The 25,062-nt window shown below is 40.6% G+C and overlaps 16 protein-coding genes across 16 annotated transcripts, besides 1 other annotated feature; 9 read left to right on the top strand and 7 right to left on the bottom strand.

The window, feature by feature from the left end:
• Window positions 1-235: part of a sequence feature (Syntenic conserved sequence found in Ashbya gossypii, Eremothecium cymbalariae, Eremothecium coryli) that runs on past the window's edge.
• Window positions 236-790: 555 nt separating this feature from the next.
• UBX2 (Ubx2p) lies at window positions 791-2,608 on the bottom strand (the record flags this gene model as incomplete). Its single annotated transcript, XM_018133236.1, has 1 exon — window positions 791-2,608. The coding sequence occupies one exon, from the start codon at window positions 2,606-2,608 to the stop codon at window positions 791-793; it is 1,818 nt and encodes a 605-aa protein (XP_017988638.1).
• Window positions 2,609-2,867: 259 nt separating this feature from the next.
• TRM9 (tRNA (carboxymethyluridine(34)-5-O)-methyltransferase) lies at window positions 2,868-3,677 on the bottom strand (the record flags this gene model as incomplete). Its single annotated transcript, XM_018133237.1, has 1 exon — window positions 2,868-3,677. The coding sequence occupies one exon, from the start codon at window positions 3,675-3,677 to the stop codon at window positions 2,868-2,870; it is 810 nt and encodes a 269-aa protein (XP_017988637.1).
• Window positions 3,678-4,009: 332 nt separating this feature from the next.
• On the top strand, window positions 4,010-5,536 carry GPI17 (GPI-anchor transamidase GPI17; the record flags this gene model as incomplete). Its single annotated transcript, XM_018133238.1, has 1 exon — window positions 4,010-5,536. The coding sequence occupies one exon, from the start codon at window positions 4,010-4,012 to the stop codon at window positions 5,534-5,536; it is 1,527 nt and encodes a 508-aa protein (XP_017988636.1).
• A 254-nt stretch (window positions 5,537-5,790) lies between these two features.
• On the top strand, window positions 5,791-6,795 carry TAF11 (TATA-binding protein-associated factor TAF11; the record flags this gene model as incomplete). The annotated part of the gene is made up of 1 exon (XM_018133239.1): window positions 5,791-6,795. The coding sequence occupies one exon, from the start codon at window positions 5,791-5,793 to the stop codon at window positions 6,793-6,795; it is 1,005 nt and encodes a 334-aa protein (XP_017988635.1).
• Window positions 6,796-6,822: 27 nt separating this feature from the next.
• On the bottom strand, window positions 6,823-7,785 carry PPM1 (leucine carboxy methyltransferase; the record flags this gene model as incomplete). The annotated part of the gene is made up of 1 exon (XM_018133240.1): window positions 6,823-7,785. The coding sequence occupies one exon, from the start codon at window positions 7,783-7,785 to the stop codon at window positions 6,823-6,825; it is 963 nt and encodes a 320-aa protein (XP_017988634.1).
• A 740-nt stretch (window positions 7,786-8,525) lies between these two features.
• Window positions 8,526-10,526, top strand: PPZ1 (salt homeostasis regulator; the record flags this gene model as incomplete). The annotated part of the gene is made up of 1 exon (XM_018133241.1): window positions 8,526-10,526. The coding sequence occupies one exon, from the start codon at window positions 8,526-8,528 to the stop codon at window positions 10,524-10,526; it is 2,001 nt and encodes a 666-aa protein (XP_017988633.1).
• Window positions 10,527-10,842: 316 nt separating this feature from the next.
• Window positions 10,843-11,316, top strand: GPI19 (phosphatidylinositol N-acetylglucosaminyltransferase GPI19; the record flags this gene model as incomplete). Its single annotated transcript, XM_018133242.1, has 1 exon — window positions 10,843-11,316. The coding sequence occupies one exon, from the start codon at window positions 10,843-10,845 to the stop codon at window positions 11,314-11,316; it is 474 nt and encodes a 157-aa protein (XP_017988632.1).
• A 230-nt stretch (window positions 11,317-11,546) lies between these two features.
• PSP2 (Psp2p) lies at window positions 11,547-13,553 on the bottom strand (the record flags this gene model as incomplete). The annotated part of the gene is made up of 2 exons (XM_018133243.1): window positions 11,547-13,324; window positions 13,550-13,553. 2 exons carry the CDS (start codon window positions 13,551-13,553, stop codon window positions 11,547-11,549), a joined length of 1,782 nt encoding a protein of 593 aa, XP_017988631.1.
• A 431-nt stretch (window positions 13,554-13,984) lies between these two features.
• Window positions 13,985-15,175, top strand: AW171_hschr63597 (uncharacterized protein; the record flags this gene model as incomplete). The annotated part of the gene is made up of 1 exon (XM_018133244.1): window positions 13,985-15,175. One exon carries the CDS (start codon window positions 13,985-13,987, stop codon window positions 15,173-15,175), a length of 1,191 nt encoding a protein of 396 aa, XP_017988630.1.
• A 120-nt stretch (window positions 15,176-15,295) lies between these two features.
• Window positions 15,296-16,273, bottom strand: OST6 (dolichyl-diphosphooligosaccharide--protein glycotransferase; the record flags this gene model as incomplete). Its single annotated transcript, XM_018133245.1, has 1 exon — window positions 15,296-16,273. One exon carries the CDS (start codon window positions 16,271-16,273, stop codon window positions 15,296-15,298), a length of 978 nt encoding a protein of 325 aa, XP_017988629.1.
• Window positions 16,274-16,465: 192 nt separating this feature from the next.
• LRS4 (Lrs4p) lies at window positions 16,466-17,233 on the top strand (the record flags this gene model as incomplete). Its single annotated transcript, XM_018133246.1, has 1 exon — window positions 16,466-17,233. One exon carries the CDS (start codon window positions 16,466-16,468, stop codon window positions 17,231-17,233), a length of 768 nt encoding a protein of 255 aa, XP_017988628.1.
• A 75-nt stretch (window positions 17,234-17,308) lies between these two features.
• AW171_hschr63594 (uncharacterized protein) lies at window positions 17,309-19,366 on the bottom strand (the record flags this gene model as incomplete). Its single annotated transcript, XM_018133247.1, has 1 exon — window positions 17,309-19,366. The coding sequence occupies one exon, from the start codon at window positions 19,364-19,366 to the stop codon at window positions 17,309-17,311; it is 2,058 nt and encodes a 685-aa protein (XP_017988627.1).
• Window positions 19,367-19,609: 243 nt separating this feature from the next.
• Window positions 19,610-20,671, top strand: UNG1 (uracil-DNA glycosylase; the record flags this gene model as incomplete). Its single annotated transcript, XM_018133248.1, has 1 exon — window positions 19,610-20,671. One exon carries the CDS (start codon window positions 19,610-19,612, stop codon window positions 20,669-20,671), a length of 1,062 nt encoding a protein of 353 aa, XP_017988626.1.
• Window positions 20,672-20,841: 170 nt separating this feature from the next.
• Window positions 20,842-22,563, top strand: DOT1 (histone methyltransferase DOT1; the record flags this gene model as incomplete). Its single annotated transcript, XM_018133249.1, has 1 exon — window positions 20,842-22,563. One exon carries the CDS (start codon window positions 20,842-20,844, stop codon window positions 22,561-22,563), a length of 1,722 nt encoding a protein of 573 aa, XP_017988625.1.
• A 99-nt stretch (window positions 22,564-22,662) lies between these two features.
• Window positions 22,663-23,226, bottom strand: APT1 (adenine phosphoribosyltransferase APT1; the record flags this gene model as incomplete). Its single annotated transcript, XM_018133250.1, has 1 exon — window positions 22,663-23,226. The coding sequence occupies one exon, from the start codon at window positions 23,224-23,226 to the stop codon at window positions 22,663-22,665; it is 564 nt and encodes a 187-aa protein (XP_017988624.1).
• Window positions 23,227-23,457: 231 nt separating this feature from the next.
• NSE5 (Smc5-Smc6 complex subunit NSE5) lies at window positions 23,458-25,044 on the top strand (the record flags this gene model as incomplete). The annotated part of the gene is made up of 1 exon (XM_018133251.1): window positions 23,458-25,044. One exon carries the CDS (start codon window positions 23,458-23,460, stop codon window positions 25,042-25,044), a length of 1,587 nt encoding a protein of 528 aa, XP_017988623.1.
• Window positions 25,045-25,062: the final 18 nt, after the last annotated feature.

Genomic DNA, 25,062 nt, shown 5'->3' with positions numbered 1-25,062 from the left:
TTATTTAGTATCGTATTAATGTTGATTTTTCTTGTGGAAATTTAACCAAGTCCTAGGCGGTAAAACATGCAGGAAGTAAAGTGCAAACATATGAGCAAGTTCTTTTTTACTATATTCTTCTACTACTGCTTTTCTTTTATAGTGGGAACTGCAAGTTGTCCATCACGTCAAAATCATTGCTCCTTGTAAGATGTGAGTCGTGGCTGTATATTATTCCTTCCCAACAAGCTGAATAGTTTGTTTTGTTTCCTTTTAAGACAATTTATATTCAGTGCTGTGGGAATTTTTTATCACTGGCGTATGGAGAAATTTTATCAACCAGATCCCGTCATCCAAAAAGGAATCCATAACAGGAGAAGAGCTGGGAATTTGGCGATGTTTAAAAATTGTAGAACAGCACGTCCATACTCCTCCTTATCCTACGGACATTGCTTACACGATGACTATCCGATAACCCTCTATGTTTAAGCTTAAACTGAACTTATCACGGATATTTTTGTTTACTGTTTATTTCATATGATAGGCGTACTATTTCAGTATTCCAGTCTTACTTGGTGTTTGAGCAATTGTTCTATGAAACCAGGTGGTTTATATTACTATTGACCAGGTGCCAAGTTCATAACTCGGATATCACTTATTCTAGAGAAGTGAAACATCTTTTCGTTATTTGCACCCCTTACTTACACCATTCTAAGGTAATACTAGCTATGGTGATGATCCTATATATAATGACTTTCATTTCTAGGGGCTCCGCATATAAGTAGGGCACATTAAACTTAAAGGACGCTCACTATGCTGTGGAATCGTCTGCACTATCATCCTCTTCCTCCTCCTCATCAACGTATTCTACTAGCAAACTACCATTTGGCCAAATTTGTGAAACGCCCTCGATTTTAAGTGTGTTATCAAGAGGTATCTTATACCTTGGAAACGAAGAAACTAGTTCGAAGTCAATAAATGACTCGCACTGCTCCTGGTCATCACGACCTGAATTGTCCCATTTTGAATATTCTTCAGTTAACAGCAATTTAATGCTTTCTATCGTACTTAAGTCTTGATCACTGTTTGATTTAAAACAGAGCAGTTCATTATTGCTTGCCGCAGCCAGAAGTTTATCAGTCAGGCGTTTCAAAAGAACCGTTGGATCTTCACTGAATTCTCCAAGAAACAAATGACATCCTATATCAACGTATAGATCACGCAATGGAGTAGAACCCGGGAATGTCTTCACCATACGCTTACCGTCGGATGTTCTTATCTGCAAAATAGCAGGTTTTTCGGATGTTGTAGCCGCCTTATTCTCATTTTTCTGGGGCTTCTCCACTAAGTTTAGCAAAGAGGCTTTCAACCAGAACAAATGACGTAGCGTATTGTGCGCTTTCGCATTGTATTTTACCTGTTCGCGAAGAATTTTGGCCAACTTAATTTCTTCTTGCTCTAAACGGCGCTTCTCTTCTTTTATTTGATCTTGTCTTAATGATTCCTCGTACGCTTCGTCTTGTAATTGCTTGATCTTTCTTTCCAGTTCAAGTTCCTCCCTTTCTGTACGGCTAACTACAAGCTCTGGAGTATACTTGTCCATATGGAACTTAAGTGACCTTTGGAATCGCTTCAGAGATTGAATACGTATATCACCAACGACAGACATCTTAGGAGTGCTGGTCAATGAGGATGAAGACGCAGATGAATTTGAATTCAATACATTGGCAACCAAATAGCACTCCGGCGTATATTTAACACCCATATGCTTACCAACGCTCCATGATTCCTTGTCGTATACCGTACCCAAATATATTGTTAACTCATCTTTCTTTTCATTCAAGAACTCCAACGTGCTTCTTTCAGCCAAAATGTTCTTCACAAACCTCTGAGAATTCAAATCAGTGGTCTCTCCCGTTAAATCACCTAAAATTATAATTAACAAAAATTTAAATTTGGACTCGCAGTCCTTTAAAGCTGCATTGTAGGACGAGTTTGTTTTTAGGCGCAGTAGTTCTTGGGATTCATCGCCTAATATCGCAGTAATTTCATCCTCAACCGACCGCTCAGGCCCAACAAACTTCGTGGGAAAGATACTAACCTTTTGAGAGCCACTGGAGAGACCTGCTCCATATCCAAATGTAATAACTTGCCATAAAAACGTACAAATATTAATCCCAAGTTTCACAAGAAAACTCGGCAATAACATAAGTATAAGCAGAATAGGATTACTGTTGAACTTCGATTTGTCAGGCTGTAAGCCAACAAGCTGAAACTTTTCCTTGTAATTCTGGGGTAAAGCAGTTACCACAGGCAATGATGGAACAAAACTCTGGTCATTTGCCATAAAGGCCATTGAACTTTGAGACCCAAGGCCGCGTGAAATATGTGTAAAAGATGAATGCTCATCTCTAGAAGGAATACGCTGAGAGGATAGATTATCCTTCCAATCCCCATCAAAGTACCTACTCAATGCTGGTTCTAGATTCCATGAATGATTCTGTAAAAGAGTTATAATCAATGGTAACTCATCGTCTGGGAAGGTTGTCACCGCTTGAAACTGATTTAGTTTCTCTTCTTCCGAATGTTGCAAATGAAACTCCTGATTACCACTACGGATAACTGGCATACCGGCAGCCTGAGTTAAATGGACTCTTGATGATTTTCCTATGTAGTTGTTACAATTAAATGTTTATTGTTAAAGGTTAGAAATTATTAAAATCCAAGGGATATTTGAATTGCAAAACCCGTTCATACAATTACATGGTCATTACAGAGTACAAGAATTAACAAATAACTCGTCTTAATCTGTCTATTTTGGTTAAAATATGCTACTTAATGGGTAAAGTTATTATATATGCCTTTTAATTATCCTTCTAGAGCTCTTTTCAGGGCTTTTTGACTACTACGTACCAGTTATCCTTCTCATACCCATTTCTTACAATAATTCCACCAGCTGACTCGCAATCTTCTTCTAGTTCGCCCTGCTTATACAGGTGATAATATCTGTACTTTGTATCTGTTGTCGCAGGGCTTTGCTGTGCCTTTTCGGGTGTTTCATGTTCTTGGTTACGCTTTAGTTCTTGTTCTTTCTTCCAACGCTCCAAAAACGAGGCTCTTTCTGACGGAGGAATGCATTGTAGGTCAACTTTAGCAGAGTGCTCTTTTTTGGGCTTCTGTTTCGTAGCAGGCTTCTGCTGTAGTACCCATGGGACAAGTACGTCCTGTTCCATTCCCTCATGGTAGCCTCTTCTTGAATTACCTTGCTCTAGGGCCCAACAATAAATGAGAGCTTCACCCCCAGAACGCAATTTGCTCATAATATGTCTTATCGCTGCAATACGCCTCTCACGAGTACTCCAGTGGTGCACAACTGCAATGGATATAGCAAAATCAAAAGTGCATTCGCGATGAGGCAGGTGTAGTCCATCAGCAACAAGGACATTATATGCACTGTTGATATTCTTTGCGCATGAAATAAGACCGTCAGACCTATCTGAACCAATAATAAATATATCAGGATTCACTCCAAGGTATTTACCGTTGCCACATCCGACATCTATACCGATACTTCCTGTATTTCGTTGCTTTAGGAATTCCTCCACTATGGGCCAAGGTTTATAGCGTGTCTGGGAGAAATGGCTTGCTATGTCGTTGTATACCTCATGGACGTACGTATATTCTTTCGATTCAGCCATTATATGTAAAAGATAGCGCTTGGTTTATTGAGATGAGCTTAGTTGTAACGCTCTTTAAAAGCTCATCGAATTTGAAATTTTATATATTCTATAAATCTAACAGCCTTTAAGAAAGGAATCCAGATTTAAAGCAGAACAACAACGAAACAATTGTTGAAATAGACGGTTGTAATTCAGTTGAACTTCTATAATAAAATTAGACTACTTCTGATCTGTTAGTTCTTAATCTGGGTATATAAAGCTTTTCCAGGTGACTTTTAATATAACAACGGGGTATTCCAGGGAATCAATGTTTTATAATCCATAATAGTCTAATTAATCCATTCACAACGATGATAGGAAAGGAAGGAATGAATTGTAGTAACATTAATCTACGTCGATCAGTTGCACTCTGGTTTTTGCTGCTCTACATTCTAGTAGGTGTACCATTATGGTATAAAATAACCACAATTTACAGAGCACCACTACCTGAAAAGTATATTAAAGATCTAAAAGACCAGCCGAATTATGATATTAATATGGTAATACCGGTATACATTAAATCTAATAGTTATAAGTTCCCAGACTTACATGATGCTGTGCAATTGCAAGTTAACCACCTGTTAAATTCCATAGATAAAAAGGTCAATTGGGCGTTACACGTGCTCCCATACCCTGAAGACAATTCTATCAGCCCAGAAAACAACTATATTGTTCATCTTGTTAGCGATGATATCTTAAGCTTTTCTGCACCTTATAATAGCAGAGAGGGTACTGTATTCCATGATGATCAGTCGGTTTTGGAAAATAACATCCCATTTTACATTGCACAGGTCTTTATCGACCATATATTCCTGCTTGAACGTACAAGACTGAATAAAAACTACAACCCATCATCGCACGTTGCAGGTATCAAAAATTTGGCCATTGACTATAACCCAGATGTTCATTTGTCTATTAGCTTGTTATCGGGGGATGGAAACCCTGTATCATGGGATGTTGAGACCGTGGCAAACAAGTACCTCGCTCCATTGAGAGAATTTTTGTCTCCTCTAGTGAACTTCACTGTTGATACTGATATTGTGTACTTCAATGACCTGCACTTACACCAATTAAAGGACCGTGAATCATTAACGTGGAACGATCTTGCCCACACAATGGATCTCTCAGAATTATCATCCGGCAATTACTATAATGAGCAGAGCTCGCTACACCTGTCAATTGTGTTTCCATCACATTCAACTGGCGAATTAAAGTTTATCAATTCCACCAAACACTGGCAGTCATATTTAGTTCCACAGTGGGGTACTATTATCATTAACGATAAACCACTGCCACCTAATGCACACGTTACTTCAAACTATTTGACTCCAATTATGCATAAGTTTGCCCGCGAACTATTTCTATTACTGGGTATTACTGATGGATCTGAGGTGCTCAATAGCCCCATTGTGATCATGGATTCCTTCAAACGTTTAACCATTTTGAATAATTTGGAGAAGAGCGTCGAAACGCTATGGTCCTTAGTTAAAATGACAAGCCACCTGCCTCAAATGACAATTCCAAAAGAAGTTGCGCAAAATGTTCATGAAGCATTGGAGCTACGTCTCCAAATTGTTGAAATGTTAAACAATCCAATTAAGCAGGACCCAGTAGCAGTGTGGGATGACGCTTTAGCCAAAAGTAACCGCTTGTTCTACCTATGTGAAAAAGCCTTTTTCCACAAAGAGATGGTTCAACAAAACTTCCTACCACAAGAGCATAAGATAGCTGTCTACTTGCCATTATTAGGTCCTATTACAATTGTTACTATTGCTGGTTTCTTCAAATCTATGAAAGAAAAGGAGTTACCAGAAAAAGAGAAAGAAGAAACAGAGTGAATAAGGTTAAACCATCAAAACAGCTGGAATCCCAGCAGAAATTAACCTAATCACGCGCTAATCTAAATAAATTAGCTAATTCAGACTATTTAGTAGTCTTTTACATATCAATGCGGTTAATATTTATTCTTCCATGAAAAAAATACATCATAGAAATATTAACCTATTTAGCAACTACAAAAGATGGTTCTAAAGCCAAAAATACTCTAAATAGGGTGATATATAGGCTTTTAAGAACATCTATTGGTGCTAAAATGATTGAGCCACATGGTCCACTGGACAGAATCCCACTGGAAAACTATCCTCCGCAGCTGACGATAGCGAATTATATGGCTATAAAGCAGATGATTGATCAGGTTATCAATGAAGATCAGGAATATGTGAACTGGAAGTTGAAGAATCAGCGAACAGGCGGTACTTTGGATAAATACCTTTACTCTTACAAGCTTGAGGAGGAATATGAAAGAGAAAATAGGGAAAAGATTAATGAGGCCGAGTCTAAGGTTCTGAAGCCAGGAGATTTCTATGATATGCCCAAGGGTATGAAGTTCCCCCGTGATATATATGATGACCAACTGCGCCAGCTACCGAGACCTCGAATGCTGGACCAGCAGCAGGTCAGGAAACTATTCGTGGACCATCTCGACGAGGAGCAGATGAACAGATACGAGGTTTTCAAAAGAGCGTCGTTGGCCAAGAACCAGATCAAAAAGATCTCGAGCGTTGTGACAAACCAGACAGTTGCAGCAAATGTAAATTTGCTGCTTGGTGGTATTGGCAAACTTTTAGTAGGCGAGATTGTGGAGAAAGCACTAGACGTAAAGCAAAAATGGCTCCTAAGTATGATGGTTAACAAGTTTCACGAACGGAAGGTAATCGGAAACAAGCTCAAGAAGCATCTCAAGAAACTAACCATTCTAGTGGGTACAGCAAGCGGCATTGATGACGAGGTCGATGAAGAGGAGAGCGACAGTTACTATGACGATGACAAGGAAGAGACGGCCTTCGTCCTGGAGAGTAATAAACTACTCAAATCTTCCAAGAACACTGAGGAGATCAGAGTACGTATAATAAAGCAGTACAATATACTGGTCACCCAGTTCAACAAGCTGAACGTAAGCGTGGAAAAGTACATCAACAGTCCACTGCTGCCGGAACATATACACGAGGCCTGGCGGTTATACCGGCTTGAAAACGATACAGTACTTAGCGCTCACTGGCGCACACAAGGTGAGGGCAACGGATTACTCTTTAGATAATAAATTACACTGAACTGCAGACAAACGTCACCAGTTCGTCGTAAGGATTATGTAGTGTGTTAGTATAATTTCTAACTCTTCGACTTCATCAAGAAACTGCAGCGTTCTCAGACGCCGTCTCTCTTCCATTAACAAATCCTCATTGTAGTACTCCCACATGGTCTTCGTACTTGGCTCACCTGGAAACCGTGCAGCATAGGAATCCTTCGTGTTGTAGGTCATCAACGTCGGCAATTCCAGCTGTCTTGATTCTCGCAAGTTATATTGCATGATAGATCCAAATCGATCATTTGACCCAGATCCACCAATCGGATCGTACGAGACCCAGGTCCCATGGCTGTAAAACCCAACCACGCAGTCAACCAGTCGCTTTGCATCCTGGTCCCCGAGGTAGCATAGGACACACTCTGTTATAACCAGCGCTGGCACATCCGCCGCAGTGTACTTCTGCAGCAACCCGAGCACAACTTCCAGGTTCCTCAGATCACCCGCAACAAGGCTGTACCGATCCGTAACGATCTCCATAGATCCATCCTCAACAAGGCCCAAACGCGCCCCAAATGAGTGCCTCTGCAGCGCATTTTTCTTTAGGCGAACACACTCGGCGAAGTCAACATCCAGGTACTTCATCTCGCGGTACTTCTCCAGTAGCATTACCATGCGCAGATCCGATCCACAGCCAAGATTCACAACCTGAGCGCGGCCCCCATGCCGCTCCAGAAACTTGTGAACCTCCATGTCAACCGACACTGCTCGAACATAGCTGCCGTGGTTCATCACCGGCAACAGCGACCGGCACGCCCGGTCCACCTGCGAGTATATCCTCCGACTCAGCCCCTTCAGTGCCCCTGTATACTCAACGTGCACCTCTTTGTAGTCTTTGTATCCGCACGTATCCATCTGTGCTTTACTCGGAAGGTACCCCTTCAAAATTGCCGCCATTCTACACGAAAATGCATCGTAATCAGTCTGCTGAACAGCCCTGTCCATAGCTTACAATTACAAATGTCCTGTAGTACCCAATAGCACGCCAATGACAGCTTTACCTTCTCAGAATTACTTCCCAAACGTGTTCATTTCCGTCAATATTTTGGTTATTATGTTTTATATTGCGCTCAAGGGTTACCCGCCCACAACAATCACGGGGAGCACACAGCGGCGAGGAGACAGGAAGGAGGGGGGGGGGGGGGGGGGGGGGCGGAACATTTAAACATAACAATAAACACAACAACTCATGAATATTTCGTTAAACTGCAAAATATAGACTCGGAAGGGGAGTGGCAGTGCGTTATAGAAGAGGTATTACTGGTTTTAAAGTGCTTTAAGAAAAACGGTTAATTTTAGACTCCCCGGGCTACGTTTTATAGACAGGAAACGAGATCACAGCAGAGATTTTAGTGTAAAAAGTAGCAAGGGTAGGAAAAAAGGAAGGTTAGAAAGGTAAGACTTAGGGTTGCTATTTCTGGGGCTGCAAATAATAGGAGCGTAATATTTTATTGAGAGTGGATTATAGGTTTAGTCTAAATTTTGATTTTGAAAGGATAAGGTTTAATTTTCGGGAAGTCTGAGGCTCTGATTTGGTTTTGGACATTGAAAGACACCCGACGAGTATCTAGTAACGGTGGTTGAGCTTTTTTTTGTAAAGACGACTCTGTTGTTTTCCTCACGGTTACCTTTTGTCTATTTATAAATTTAGAATCAAATTCACATCACTTGCTTGAATAAACGAAATGGGTAACACTCCATCGAAGACGCTTTCCTCTACAAAGAAGAAATCTGCGAATAGCAATAGTAGTAACAATGAAGACTTACCGCAGTTTACACGAACTGACACGGGACAGTCTGCCAAAAGTTCCAGATCGGTGAGATCAAGTAGGTCACGAAAGTCACAGTCAGGATCGGTACCTGGTACACCAAAGGCTGCTATGATTGATAGCAGTGCTATGTCGATACCTGGCTCGTCTCATTCGAGAAAAAATAGTTATACGCATCTGAACCTGCCGTTGCCGGTGCTGTCAAGGTCCAATTCACAGCATAGTTTCACCCCCCAGCAGCATACAAACGAAGCACAGGACCAGCGACTAGCGGCTGATCAGAGGACAGCCGACCAGCAGCGAACTCCGCGTGCGGCAAGTTTTAGTAATGGCGAATTACCGCCTTCAATGGTTCAGATGGAACCAAAATCTCCAATTTTACGATATTTTTCATCAAATAACAATCTTAACACGTCTTACAACGAAAATTCTCTAACGGATGACGACATGGATACTTATAATGGTATAGACGGCACGGAAGACTCACATTCCCACAAATCACGGCGAGAGACTGCAAGGAGAAGGAGTAGCGTATCGAGTCAGCGCAGAAAGTCGGGAGGCCAACAGCATCTGGAGTTGCCGTCTTTCCCAACCACGTTGAGCCGAACGTCTTCTCACTCAAGTTCGCATAGTAGGAAGTCATCTTTAAGTGGTGTTGGCGGGAGCTCAGGCGGTAATTCGGTATATTCAACCCCTTTGGCGTCTCCTGCAATTCATAAAGAGGAGCCATCAGGGTATTTTGGTAATGTTGATGGTCCTTTTGTTGGTTCCAAAGAAGCATTAGGTGGATGTGCCATTGACGATGGTCAAGAACACGAATTCAACGCAACTCCAGAAGGTAGTGATACTTTTGTGCGAGGTATTCAGGACGGGGAGGAGTTGTTGGTGGATGGTCAGGATGGCACTATACCTAAAAACAAGAAGCCTATCAAACCGCTTGATATCGATGAGATGATCCAAAAGCTACTAGACGCGGGTTACCTTGGTAAACGTACTAGGACGGTGTGCCTAAAGAACTCAGAGATAGCACAGATTTGCCAGCAAGCGCGTGAAATATTTTTGTCGCAACCATCTCTTTTGGAGCTTTCACCTCCGGTGAAGATAGTTGGTGATGTGCATGGTCAGTATGCCGATTTGCTACGACTATTTACAAAGTGTGGGTTTCCTCCATCATCAAACTATTTATTTTTAGGGGACTATGTTGATCGTGGTAAGCAATCCCTAGAGACCATTCTACTACTTTTATGTTACAAGATTAAATATCCGGAAAATTTCTTTCTATTAAGAGGCAATCATGAATGCGCTAATGTGACCAGAGTGTACGGTTTTTACGATGAATGCAAACGCCGTTGTAATATCAAGACTTGGAAATTGTTTATCGATACTTTTAATACATTACCACTAGCCGCTATTGTTGCGGGGAAAATTTTCTGTGTTCACGGCGGGTTATCTCCTGTATTAAATTCAATGGATGAAATACGGCATGTCAGCAGACCTACCGATGTTCCAGATTTTGGCTTGATCAATGATCTTCTATGGTCGGATCCCACTGACTCGCCGAATGAGTGGGAGGATAATGAACGTGGGGTGAGCTACTGTTACAATAAGGTTGCTATCAACAAGTTCTTGAATAAATTTGGATTTGACTTGGTTTGTAGGGCTCACATGGTCGTTGAAGATGGTTATGAGTTTTTCAACGATAGAAGTTTGGTTACAGTTTTTAGTGCCCCAAACTACTGTGGCGAATTTGATAACTGGGGTGCTGTGATGAGCGTCAGCGAAGGCTTGCTCTGTAGTTTTGAATTATTAGATCCATTGGATGGTGCCGCTTTAAAGCAGGTAATGAAGAAGGGTAGACAGGAACGGAAATTGGCTAATAAGCAGCAGCAACAGCATGAAAAACAACTAGAAGTATAGTAATAATCCATATAAAACTGGTTCATCAACTTTTAAAACGTTGTTCTGTTCATAATGCTCATCCTCAAACATTTCACTGGTAATACCCTTCACTGTTTTGGTGGCCACTCGTTAGTTTCCATCTTTTGTCATCATTGAAATATGTATATTAGTATTCAATCGATCTTTATATATTTTACTGTAAGTAGTTGAATTTTACCGTCAAAAAGTCCTTGAACATTGAACGGCTAATGATGATGATAACTTGAAGGCGAAGATTTTAAACTTGATATTATATAGATCTTTAATCATAACAATCGTATAAAAGCAAAATTCCATGCCTAATAAAACTGAAGAAAGGCCTACCAAAAAGTACTCTGGCTTTGTACAATCCGTTGGGATCACATGCATTCTAATATTTATCATAATATGGTCTTTTATACCGTATCCGCTGGTTAGGGAAGAGCTGGACTCAACGCCGAAAACAATCTTACAAAATGCATATATCTTATTTGATGACTTGGTAGATCTTCTGCCTCAAAGATATTGGATCATATGCATACAGTGTATGATACTAATGAATATGCTGTTTGTATATATTGGATTACCTATTTTTAATGATGCTGTATTAAATGTATCGTTGGATGACCTTCGAACAATTACAGATTCAAAGACTACTATCGTTGAATTTGGAAGCCATGAAGAATTTATGAGGCGTTACGCCCACCAAGAAACTAGTGGGGTGTATGATATACCAATAACCAAGGTTTCCATCATATTGCATGGCCTACATAAATCTAAAGATATTTAGTGTTCCTCATACTATTTAATAATACTATAGTAGCTGCTCTCGTTTGAAGGATTTGTTAAATGAACTATTATACAGTTGTAGATACAAACAAAACTGACAGATATAACTATGATGTTATATTAAGCCAACCAAATTGGGGGAATTTTCGTTGACATAGTTAAGCTCCATTAAGGAACAAATATATTATTATATTTGAATGCACATTGAACAACAAAAAGCACAAAAGTTGCTCAGTGAGGATTACGACCCCCGCGACCACGACCATGGCCACGACCACGTGCACCACGCTCGCTTCTGTTGTTATCTCTATTATGACTATTGCCATTGTTTCCACTATCGCCCATTAAGAAACCTGCAGCTGGACGGAATAGTGAGTACATACTCTGGCCCTTATGGCCGCCTTCATTGCTATGACGGCGATTGCCATTATTGGCGTAGTGCCTTCCGGATGCGTTAACGTCGCCTTCCATACGATCTTGAAGCCTAACATTATTTTCGCTTCCATTAGGATTATCAGTGGCAGCATTTTCTCTATAGCGAGAGAAATGGCCACCACCTCTACCTTCGTACTTGCCTCTACCTTCGTAGTTACCTCTACCTTCATAGTTACCTCTACCTTCATAGTTACCTCTACCTTCATAGTTGCCCCTTCCTTCGTAGTTACCTCTTCCTTCATAGTTGCCTCTATGTCCACCGCGCGTGCCGCCTCTGCGTAAGGCATTGCCTCTCCCACGAAGAGTGCCCTTATGACCACCACGGTGATAATTAGACCTATTCTGGCCATCTTCTCCATCCTTGAAAACAAACTTCGAAGCTGATGATCCAGCTACGTTAGATCCATCAGTACGCTGCTCTACTTCTGGTTCGACAATAGGGCTGGTGCCTTTATCAAGAGTAGGAGCAGGAGTGTTTGATATTGAGGAAGGATTCGAAGTTTGACCAGATGTTTTCAAAGGTGTAACTGCAGCTACAGGGCTGACATCCTTCTCATTAGCAGCTTTTTGCAAAACCTCCGAAAACTTTAACTTTGGAGTCTCGGCGGTTGACTGTCTTTCCTTATCTTTAGAACTATTGGGAACGCTTTTCTGATGAGTGTGTTTGTTCTTAGTTTCTTCATCCTCATCTTCTTCACCCTCATCCTCCCCTACATTATTAGGACCACTAGTTTTCGGATTTCTCTTGAGCATAGTAACCTTTTTGAGATCTGGAGGTGACGTCTGTCCAAATGAAATCCTCCTCAAGGCAGAAGTATCCTCAATGTGGAATTTCTCAACCGTTTCCTCTATCTTTAGAATTTTAGTCTGAGTGTCAACCGGTTTAGCATCCCCGAATGGATTGGACTTTGGTTTGGGGGGCTGGGTAGGCTTTTTATAAGTATCAGTTTTCGAGGGTCCTAGATAAGGTTTTGATGCATCAGGGAAAGAAGGAGACAAAAGACTATTCTTATTACCATAGTTTTGGAAATCAGAAAACTCAGCTGGATCTACTTTGATACCGTATAGTTCCATCAATGGCCCTTTCCATTGACTCATAACCTTGTCCATATCCCTAAACGAATAAACCTCAACGAACGCAACCTTCGAGGCCTTAGTAAAGTGTTTATCAAACACATTACCACTGTCTAAAGGAGGGTTTTTATTCAACTCCCAAAACATCTTGAACTTTACAAACCGAGTAAATTTAGTACGGAACAAATCCTCGATCTCAAAATTAGAAAACTTACTTGGTAAATTAGAGAATTTGATAATATATGGAGGATCATATTGTCTATTCGAACCATGGTGGTGATGACCATTAGAAAACCCCATCCCGTACTCACCGTTGTTTTGACCACCATGGCCCCCCATCGACGCGGATTTTAATAAATCTAACGAAGTAGTATTGCTCAAAGTAGTACTTATCGCATTTAGGTCAATCTCATCCTCATTCCACGCTGAATCATTCAATGAATTATCGTCCAAGAATTCCTCCAAGGACATCTTTTTTCTTGCCGCATTGTTGTTGCTTGCTATACAGAGGAGTACTATGTTAGTAATAGAGACATAGAGAGCAAATACCAAAGTCTAAGACCAGATACACTATCCTCATAACCAGAAATACAATTTTACGGAATATTTATTCTCAAATATTCCTTAATTAGCACTTCAAACACCTAAATATTGATTGAGGGTTTTTAAGGTCGCAGATACAGCACCGTTATACCTGGAATGACAAATTCATCAAAGTTACATACCCATATCAAAGTAACCTCAAACAGTTCAGCTCCAATTATCTACGCGAAACAACTAATAAGGCTTTTGACGTAGATACCTTGCTATATGAGAGTCTATACTGTTTTGATGAATGTTATTTCGCCACTCATCTAACATTCTTGTGCTGAATGGTGTCACGTGGCGTCGCGTCACGTGTTTTATTCACGTGACTGCCCGTTATGGTGGAATCACACGTGACCACACAGGGCTCGTAAATCACGAAGACGCGAGCAGGTCAAATATAGCTGTGGAATGTAACAAGAGCACTGTTTATGGCTATATTTTGTCGGTCTTCCGATGCAGCGTCCTACAGGAAATTATTGAAGTTGATCTGGTTATTTTGGCAGTTATGAAGGTGTAATCCCTGTAGATTACTCTCTTAAATCTGAAGTTCGAATTAAGTAAGGTATACGCCTATGGGGAACGCAACAGCTTTGGGAAGGTGGACCTTAGGGTTGATACTTTTAGTGGTTGTGATAATAGTTTGGGTTGCCTCTTCGTTTTTGCTATCATTTATGTTTGAGGATGGGACCTATTGGAAGCCATACTTGGTTACATATATTAATACTATGTCCTATAGTGTACTGCTTTTGCCATTTGGAGTGCGAGCATTAATAAGATCCCGCCGTAGTTTGAGTGCCATTAGGCCTGGATCGCTAGAAGCGCAGGTGGACAAGGGTCGGGAGACTTTAGCATTGGCGAGTGAGTTTACTGGACGCAAGAATAAGAGATTTGATGATGTGAGAGGATACACGCGTTTGACGATTGTTCAAACAGCACGCTTGAGTGCTGAATTTTTCTTTTTGACGTTTCTTGCCAATCTGGTGACAAATGCGTCCCTCGGATATTCTTCAGTAGCGTCTCAGACAATTATGTCCTCAACTTCGTCGCTATTTACCCTATTTTTGGGTGTTCGGTTCCACATTGAATCTGCAAGCAGGGCTAAGATAGCTGGAGCAGTGATTTCCTTTGCAGGCATAGTACTTGTGACCCAATCGGACGTCTTTGGTACAGCGGTTAATGGACTTAAAGATAGCGCTGGGGCCAACGTTGATGCCGAAAACGGGTTTTGGAATAGAGCTGATGTACGCATTCTCTTTGGTAACCTGCTGGCTCTCTTAGGTGCTTTCATATATGGGCTGTACACCACAATTCTGAAATTAAGGGTTAAGCATGTTTCGCGCTTGAATATGAACTTATTCCTAGGTTTTGTCGGTTTATATACGCTTGTTCTGCTTTGGCCAGTAATCATAATCCTTCATGTACTTAAATGGGAGACATTTGAGTTCCCTCATGGCTCTAAACTGATTTGGGTCTTTACTGCAAATATTGTCATCAACCTTGCTGCAGAATACTGCTGGGCTAAATCAATGTTGCTGACTTCTCCTATGACAGTCACTGCTGGATTAAGCGCAACTATACCATTGGCAATGCTCGGAGACTTTATACTAAACGGTAAACCGATGACCCTATCGTATTTGATAGGGTCCGCAATGATATTTGGCTCCTTTATCGCTATCAGCACAGCATCTCATAATGACCCTGTTCTACTTAAACTCGAGAACTCTCAAGAAGCTCCATATACCACCATGTTGCATGTCTCGTGAAAACTATATGCATAACTACATATTAATTAATACCATTATAACGGATAAATTGCTTTAAATGACTAGTAGGGTTCACTATTTCCAAGAGGAGATTAGCCTGGGTATACGGTGCAAATTTTCTCACAGAGTATATGGATAATTGTGAACCTTAAGTTTATAACATGACAAGAAGTAAGCGAACAGACAGAACAGCGCCATGTTCATTATACATGCCGTTATGATCTTCATCTTGTGGGATATGTGATCCTGTCCCATAGCAAAGATCATGATAAGAACGCATAAACCCATTCCAAGGTACATTAATGAAACGCTGAAGATCTCTATCCCAAACTGCCAAGCCGATGATCCGGCAAAATACATAATGCCTCCATCTGCATCTTTCGCTATAAAAGGGATCGCATTCATCTGCGTAAACTTGAAACCAGTAATAGATAGCACCATTGCTAGAATTGAAAACATACAACAGAAAAACCGACCTTTATTTTTCACTCTTGGTAAGATTACCTTCTTAATTGTTAAGATACCCACAAGAACAGCTATAAAGTAGCTAAGGAATACATCGTTTTGGAAATCCATTTTCACCTTAACCCAAACAGAAACTGTTTTCGCAATAAAATTAGCAAATTTGACAACATCAACAGCTGTTTCTGGTGTCAATGCATACTCGTAGAAACCGCTAGTGTTCCACGCAAAGTCCTGTTCTCGTCCTGGTTGATAGACTATGCAGTGCGGCATAGTTGTCAACGACAAGTCCTTAACCAATGAAGGATTAGCACTTACATCCACTTCAAAGAACACAAATTTAAACTGCAGCTTTTCGGGAACCGTATGTGTGAAAGTCCACGCTACTTTGTTCCACGTAGGAGTGAATTGGTGGCATAAATCACAAACTTTGCCCTGCGTATTGACAGTTGATGAAGTTATAAATAAAATCGAATAGAAATTCCTAGGTGTCGAAGAGACAGCCTTATAGATGTCTTCAGTTAAGTGTATTATGCCATTATCATCTTGGAATTGTTGTAGATCCTTCTTAATAACTACTTTACCCAATATTGTCTCAAAAAGAACAAATATTAGAAGAACAAATGAGCATATCATCTTTGGAACCCCTTAATGATCACCAGAACACTATATTAACCTCAATTGACCCAATTTGAGAGACTTTTCGGGCGTTAATTGGCATTATTTAGTAATCGTAGAGGACTACACGAAAAAAATGTCACTATTATTTTAAGGAAGAATCATAAATAATGGCAAGCTGACCTGTAAGACGTTAAATAAGTACGAGAAATGTCTACTACCCTCCAAGTCCTTGCTAATTATTATGAGTCTGTCATCCAGTGTGAGCAGATTTATAGCGATCACATTATTGCTCTTCAATTGAGAGATCCCGAGGCTAAAGAGCAACATGAATTGATGTTAACTAAGGAAGCAATCAGTTTAAAGAAACAAATGGAGGAATTGGTTACGGAGAACGTTATTCAACAGCAGGAGATTGAGAAGTTACGTGAAGTTAATAAGACGCAGCGTTCAGTATTGGAGTCCAAGCTAGAAACGGCAAAGAAGCAACTAGCCAAGTATAAGGAGCAAAAGAATGGGATACAAAACTACCAGGAGAATAGTAACTCACCCGGTAAGTCGAAAGGTAGGCAGTCTAGATTTAGTCGGTTCCATCTTTTGTCTCCAATGCAGAGGTTGAAATCAGGAGAGAGAAGACCAAATAAGATAGCGATAAATAACCGGGTTGCCCAGCTTCGACAATTGATAAATGAGGGCCAAAAGACGATTTTCGATGATACTTCAGACGATTCCATGAACCGTTCGGATGAAATGGTGTTTATTGAGTCTCTGAAGCAGAGAAGTATGAAAGCTAAAGACTCTAGTAAAGACATTAAGGAATTCGATGATGAGGGAGAAGCTAGAGAAAGTGATATTTCTACTCAGAAGAAGAAACGGAAGCTGTCACGGAAACGCATAGAAACTGTTTTTACGGATAACGAAGAACAAGACATTGCACGGTTTAAAGACTTGAAGAATGTGTTCACAAGTAATAATTAAACCAATCGCGAAAATATTGGATACTACGAAATACAGAGGACATATGTCAATCTAATAATAATAAAATATATATCATTATAACTTTGATTTGAGGCCATTTAGCCTGAACTTTACGTCCTTTAGTTGCTTTGTTTCCGGCTCCCATTCATCAAACTCACGGAATAACTCAATGGTCTCTTCTTTGTCCAAATGCACGCTGGTTTCATACAATAAGCCCCTCATGCACCATGGAAGATGGTAGGGATTGGAACCTAGCTGATTGACTTGGTAAGGTTTATAAATTAAGGGGACGTCTGCCGGCAGATTAGTCGTTTGTAATGCAAACTTTATCCCTAACTCATATACTTGGTCTTCATAATAAACTTTTGAGTGGCCTCCGCAAGTCAATGATCCTGCAAGTGAGGCGCTGATCTCCTTGATGATGTTGTGGTCATCATAGCCTAGATTTATTAGATGGTATGCGATCTTCACAATCCTCGTGATGAAGGCAGGGGTCTTCGAATCCTTATCGATAAATGTGGCTTTGAAAATATTGGGGTGATGGGCAAATAAGCATGTCGAGGAGTATAGTGGAACCAGCTGGTCATTTATAGAGCCAATAAAGGTTATTTTCACATTATTCGCAACAATGAGACGCAATGCCTGGATATACTTCTTCGATTGCAAAGCATTGAAATCTTGGAACTGAAAGAGTTCCTGCAAGGAATCACTTTCTATGGTGGCATACGCCTTTAAGAGGAATGTTTGGTCTACACCGTGGAAAGGCCCATTGTTTATACCCGCCATACAAAGCAGACTTATAACCTTATCCTTTGTAGCATCAACGAAATCGAGAGGAGCATCTGGATTAGTATATGGGGTTTTTAAATGGATAACCCCTGCATCGATTAACCGCGCTAATAACATTATTGTCACTGGACAGCCCTGTGAGTGGGCAATAAAATAGACGAAATCGGCCTCATTAAGTTCATTAGACCACTTTTTCATTACTTCGAAAAAAAAATCTACTCTGTCGAATATCTTACCCTCTTTCTCAAGAGCAATTTTGCTCACCTCAACTGGTGTGCCTTGATTCTTAAACCAACGAATTACTGTCTTCTCTGCCTCTGTTATAAATTTCGTTGATGTTCCTGTTGGCTCCCCAATTATCGGGCGAATCATTTTAGTTGGAAAAAAGCCATGCACTCCTACGAGCAATACCTTCACAGGCCTAGTCTTGTTATCAGATAAGACATTTATTGCTTTCTCTGCACTTCGCCTGTATAGCGATTGATGTTTGAAGCGCGACTCGCCAATCAACCGCAACATATGACCAATAGTACCAATTGAAATATACAAGTAAGAAAGAGCAGTGTAGTTAGGTAGAATATCAAAGGAAGGAACCAATATATGACCGTTGTGGTCTGAATTCTCCGACTGGAGTTGTGCACTACCTTCACTAGGACTTTCTTTAGGCTCATCTGTTTTGAATAAAATAGCATCGTTAGCGGTTACAATCACCTCATTTGTGACAGGTTTCTTTAGCTTAACAGAATTAAGTTCAGTATTATTCTCATCTACAGTGGCAGCACTGCCTTTATTCCAAAGAGGCCATGTTTTCTTCTTGGACTTGGTAGCAACTGCCTCCTTAGGAGCGTCTTTCAACACCTCGCAGGTCGGATCTTTCGCAGTTTCATCATTTGTCCCATTTTGAAGCTCTTCAGGTATTGATCCTGCAGTACGCAGCAGTTGAGAACCAGCTTCATCAACATACTCCCCCGCAGTCCGATTACTCCCTTCAGGAGATTTCCTACCCGGGCTCTTAAATGATGGAAAACCACCTACCCTCCACCAAGGTGAAGCACCCTTTACTGGACTATCGCAAGCGTTGCCATTATAGTCTGATGTTTCCTGGTCTGGCTTTTCTGGCTTTGTGCTTTGAGTTCTAAAAGTTGCAGTTGTCAAAGAAGGACGTCGATTACCGTACCAAAGCCTCCATGAACTCATAGGCCTTGTATCAGCATCTTCATCAACTGCTATATCACCTGAATCAACTACATCACCTTGGTGAGGAGGACTTTTTAAATTATGTTGGTTTTTGTTTCCCGATACCGCAGTGTCAGAGTTGTGAGATGAACTATTACTAGTTGTCATCTATAACACGTCCTTTACCAAGAGTGAGGCCTAGATATGGTGCTAGGCAGATCAACGCAATTCAAACGGCACACCAACTCTACTTGAGCTCAGGCTACTTGTATTGGTTTGTTATTACTAGTATTAATAATTAAGGGTTTAATTGTTAGCTAAAATTCTATCTTTACATTTATTAAATATAAACGCGAAACAATAAACTAAAACTACAATCTTAAAACAAAGAAAGGCTTTAAGACGGTTAGGATGATTTTGAAGCGTAGGCTAAGCGATGCAGCGTCTGCTGTGGCTTCAACTGGCAAAAAGCAGCGTTCTCTAACAGAGTTCTTCAATATTTCTAAGCCTAAGGTAGTATGCTCATCACCAAAACAAAGCGATAGTGCTGTTCATACAGACACTTCTATTAAAACCTCCAATAAAGAAGATAGTCATGACTCTAAGGAACAATTAGGTGGTGCTGAAGTTGAAAGTGGAAGCCATGTGAAGTTCATTGGAGATTTTAAGAGTAAACTGACGCCAGAACAGGTCTCTTTGCTTTCGTTGGAGTTGGAAACTCTAGAGCCTAGCTGGCTTGTACGGCTCCATAAGGAGCTTACGATGCATTATTTTCTCCAGCTGAAGCGCTTTATTGCTGCTGAGCAGAGCCAGTACCAGGTATTTCCACCTCCAGAGGACATTTACTCGTGGTCTAGGCTATCGCCGTTTGAGAAAGTGCGCGTCGTGGTGATTGGACAGGACCCATATCACAATTTCAACCAGGCCCATGGACTTGCATTTAGTGTCAAACGGCCTACGCCTGCTCCGCCCTCATTGCAGAACATATACAAGGAATTGAAGAACAATTATTCGGATTTCGAGGTAGACACGAAGATAGGGGATTTGTCCCACTGGTCCGAGCAGGGCGTGCTGCTATTGAATACCAGCCTCACTGTACGGGCACATAATGCGAATTCCCACTCAAAAAAGGGCTGGCTGCCATTTACTACACGGGTCATCCAGTTGCTGGTGGAAGACCGAAAGCGAACTAAGCAGCCGCTCGTTTTTCTGCTATGGGGTGGAAACGCGATGAAGCTCGGTGAAAGGGTGCTTGGGAATAAAGTCCCAGATAACCTATTAGTTCTCAAATCGGTACATCCGTCACCATTGTCTGCCTCTCGGGGTTTCTTCGGCAACAACCAGTTTAGGAAGATCAATGATTGGTTGTATTCTAAGAAGCATCCTATGATAGACTGGAGTGTAGTCCCGGGTACCATGCTTAAAGAAGTCACCGAAGCTAATAGGAGGCTACAAGAGACTCCAAAGGACTGAGATCCACTGGATAAGACTATTCGAGGTTATTCTTGTCACGTGATATGTACCGTTGATGTTTTAAAGTAGAAATCGGTAGTAGATAGCATCTATCAATACACCAATGACACATGCTGCTAAAGATTGCTCATCTGTAGCTGTATTACCGCGCCCAGAGCTGATCTAGTAGTATGCAATCGTCATCGGACTCACCAGAACCATATTCAAATGGTGATATGAGCAATACAGGCTTGGCGTCCAAGAACGTGCCTAATACAACTAATACATCAAAGAAACGCAAACCCAATCGTATGCTACTCCAGCTCCTGGAAGATTCGAACAAGTATGATATGAGAAGCGAATACTCTTTGCCTGAGACCTGGTTAAGAAGAAGGCAGAAAGTGATCCATGAGGAAGATGGTGTTAATGGGGTTGAAGAACATTCTAATGGGCTCACCACGAAAAAGGGCTTGGTTAAAGAAAAGCATATCCCTAAACCATTGGCCTCTGAAGCAGCAAAATTGAAGTCAAAGAAGAATATTTTAACCGGGATAAAGGTACAGGGTGTATCTGTGAAGCACAATAAAAGTACTAAGGAAGTTGGCGCGCGTAATGAAGGAAAAGTTAGAAAGAAGAAATCGACAGATCTAAGTCCTATGAAATCCGAAACTCAGTCAATTAGACAAGTATCTCAATCATCTGAAGCCATTGAGAAGCATAAGGTAAAACCAGAGTTCTTTGTCAATCTACATAATAATGTGCAGCTTTCGTATGACTTCTTTGACTTTGATAACATGCAGGACTCTTTTGAAGGTTCTATAACAAGTGCTGTATTATTATCTTCTAAAGATAGTGATCCAAACAATAGGGTTAGGCTGCACTCACTTTTGTATCCTGAGCATTTTGAAGAATACTCCATACCACCCACGAGCAGCAGTACAGATTCATTTAATCCAATGGTAGAAATCGGGAAATTGATAGAATATGCTGTAAATATATACTTTCCGGCAGCATTTAGGAAAAAGGGACGGTTAATTGTGAAGAGTCTGTATTCGGCTTGTGAATCACGCTCAAAAGATAAGTTTGTGGGCTCTTTAAACAAGTATAATGAATTAATCAAAACAATCCCGAGGTCAGAAATTGTCTCCCACCTAAAATCTTTGAAAGTTATCCCCCTCTCATTTATCCATGAATTACTGCAACTTATATACTCTAGGTGTGTTCTGCCTAAAGTTCACAGCTTGAAAGAATACCAAGGTTTCAGCAACTACGTGTATGGGGAACTTCTTCCGAGTTTTCTATCCACAGCATACAAACAATGTGAGATGAAACCAGATCATATATTTATGGACCTTGGCTCAGGGGTTGGAAACTGTGTCATGCAGGCGTCAATCGAGTATGGTTGTAAACTAAGTTTTGGTTGTGAAATAATGAAGAACGCAAGTGACCTGGCAGAAAAGCAGCTACATGAGCTACGGCAGCGTTGTAAACTATGGGGTATCGCATATAAACCTATAGAATTCTCGCTCAGAAAAAGCTTTATAGATAATCCTGAGGTCGATAAGTTACTGCCTATATGTGATGTCATTCTGATTAACAACTTCATCTTCGACACTAAACTCAATCTACAAGTCGAAAATCTAATCCAAGTTCTAAAGCCTGGCTCCAAAATCATCACTCTCAAAAGTTTAAGGCCCTCTGGATACACAATCCGGTTTGACAACGTGGATAACATACTAAATAGACTGAAGGTTGAGAAGTTCACTATGCCAGAAGACAGCGTGTCCTGGACCCATCGTGGTGGCACAGAATACTACATTTCAACAGTACAGTCAAACATCGATGAATCAATCTTTCATTCGTACGCAAAAGGCAGAATTAGGGACACGAAACGTATCAAATATACCCGCTGAAACGGTTATTTTAAACATTACTTACTACAATGCTGTATAAAAATCCTTGATAAACTAATCAAATTCCTCGCATGCAATATAAACATATTACAAGTGAAATTAACCGTCTAGGCTTTTTTCTTGACCATTTAGCAATGTGAAGGTAGGAGCTTGTAATTTATCTCTACCTTTCAAGAAGTCCAATTCCATTACAAAGGCGAACTCTAAAATCTTAGCCTTCAATTGTAGAACCAAATCACCGGCAGCATATGCTGATCCACCAGTAGCGATGATATCATCCACAATAACAACTGTAGCACCTTCTGGAATGGACTCGACTTGGATTTCAAACACATCTTCACCATATTCCTTACTATATTTAGCTTGAGCTACTTTTCCCGGCATTTTGCCCGCCTTACGTACTGGAACAAAACCAGCACCAATAGCCAATGCCAAACATGGACCAAATAAGAAACCACGAGCTTCTAAACCAACAATGTAGTCAATTTTTGTATTGGGAAAAGCTGTGCTGAAATGAAGTTTGAAAGCAGCAATTAACTTCTGGAACAAGTCTGGAGATCTGAAAATAGGCAGAAAATCCTCAAATAAGATACCTTGTTTAGGGAAATTAGGATATTGGTGTAAAGCTGCTTTCAATTCGGTTCTATACTCATCAAGCGACATTATGATATAGTATAATTGGTTTTATGTTGGTAATCCTTCTATATAAGGTCGTCATCGCAACAGTCAGCAAGTATTTTTAAAGTGATATTTTTTCAAAAGTTAGATAATCAATGTAGCTCATCTCAACCTTAAAGCTGCTTTTAGTGTTGTTTTAAGTGATATAGAAGGCATTAAGGTTTCAATTATACATTGCGTTTGCTATTAGAGGGTAGATTTGGTTATGTTATCTTAATGGCGACTACTAGTCAGAATTATGTGATTGGAGAAAACGATTTGGGTCTGCCGCACTACTTGGTCGAGCTAGATGAATACCACTTAAAGGAGTTCGAGCAGTTTAGCTCAATGTGCTCTTTAGATGAGTACGAGCAACTTCTATACACATTGGAGAATAAGTTTTTGCATAAAACCGTTCCTGTTCCGCCTAGTGATGGCATTATAATTATGCTTACACTAGCTACAGCTTCACCACATTACAAAGACCAGTTTATTAAAGCAAATGACCCTTATAATGTTGGTCGCGCTGATATTACGAAGAGGTGTATGCGCTTGCTACTTCAGCTTGTCCGACTTGTTGAGAGCTTTGATTCTGAGAAGTATAATGTGTATGACCTCGAATTATTAAGGTGTCAGCTGTTTTTGGTGCTCGACCATATAAATCCAAAACGCCTTTTGGTGCCAATTTCCAAGAGAGTTAGAACTCATCATGGTAATAAGCTTTCCAGTATTCCATTTAGTGATGGAGAAATGTCTCTCGACAATACTTCAAATCTTAGGACCAATTATACATACATTAGTGTATTGGAAACGAAAACCACGGTTTTTCAAAATCCACTTATAACTCATGTGCTGTCTCAAAATGGAGGTTTTTGGAACTTTGTGGGATGGGCCTTATCTTCGGAGATCGATGAGGACCTTGTAAAGAACTATTGCGGCGAGACCTGGTTGCCAATTGTGTCATTTTTGTTCTCGTTGTATGACCTGCGGCAGGAATATTTTAAGCATTGCGAGATGGGAAAGGAACTCTCATCTTTGGAATATGCTAATAGGCTGTCTAAGAGTCCACTGGTATCACTCTTTAAGTCCTTGGGATCCAAAGAAATACATGTAGCGCTCTGTGATGCGATATTTATAAACTGCGGTGAAGGCATTGGAAATGGTGAAGGCAGGCCTGTGTACCATTCTGAACTAAACCTTTCAGCGAATTATATTCCTATTCACAAGGGTTCGGTAAGCTATAGGCTACAGAAATCTATGCGGTACAGAAGGCGCATTCTTGCTTCATATTTCAAGGTATTAGCGGATATACCAGTTGATCAGAGAATTAGACCCTTTTCAGAAGAGCAGAGCATAAAACACTTGGTGAGAACATTAGTCAAGTTAGAGACTGTTGAGATGTTTCAGGAATTCTTTTACGCGGATGACCTGCACACTAATATGCACTATCTGCCTCTACTTGCTGAAAGAATCGTCATTGACTTATGGGAAGATTGCGGCAAGATTATAGAACTAGCATTATCCTCCAATCTTGGAAATCTGGACTTGACCATTGAGGAATGCGAAAAGATATTAGATGGACGCCCACAAGACTGCGCAAATGACTTGGGACTGAATAAAACAACCGTTTATCTCGATACATGTACATTGGTACTACTTAAGTATGCCGTAATGTTACACGGCGACGGTATAACGAAGTCGTCTAAGTTAAAGCATCTTGCTCAAGAAGTTATACGAGAGGAATCTGAACTGGTGAGTAAAAGTTCGATAGATGAATCTTACCCAAGCATTGCACCATATTTAAACTCTATATTTCAGTTGTAACAATATTTGAACTCCATT

The sequence above is a fragment of the Eremothecium sinecaudum genome, chromosome VI (genome assembly GCF_001548555.1).
Source record: "Eremothecium sinecaudum strain ATCC 58844 chromosome VI, complete sequence".
NCBI lineage: Eukaryota > Fungi > Ascomycota > Saccharomycetes > Saccharomycetales > Saccharomycetaceae > Eremothecium > Eremothecium sinecaudum.
The sequence above is the reverse complement of the archived record's forward strand: the minus strand, read 5'-3'. Positions and strand labels throughout refer to the sequence as shown.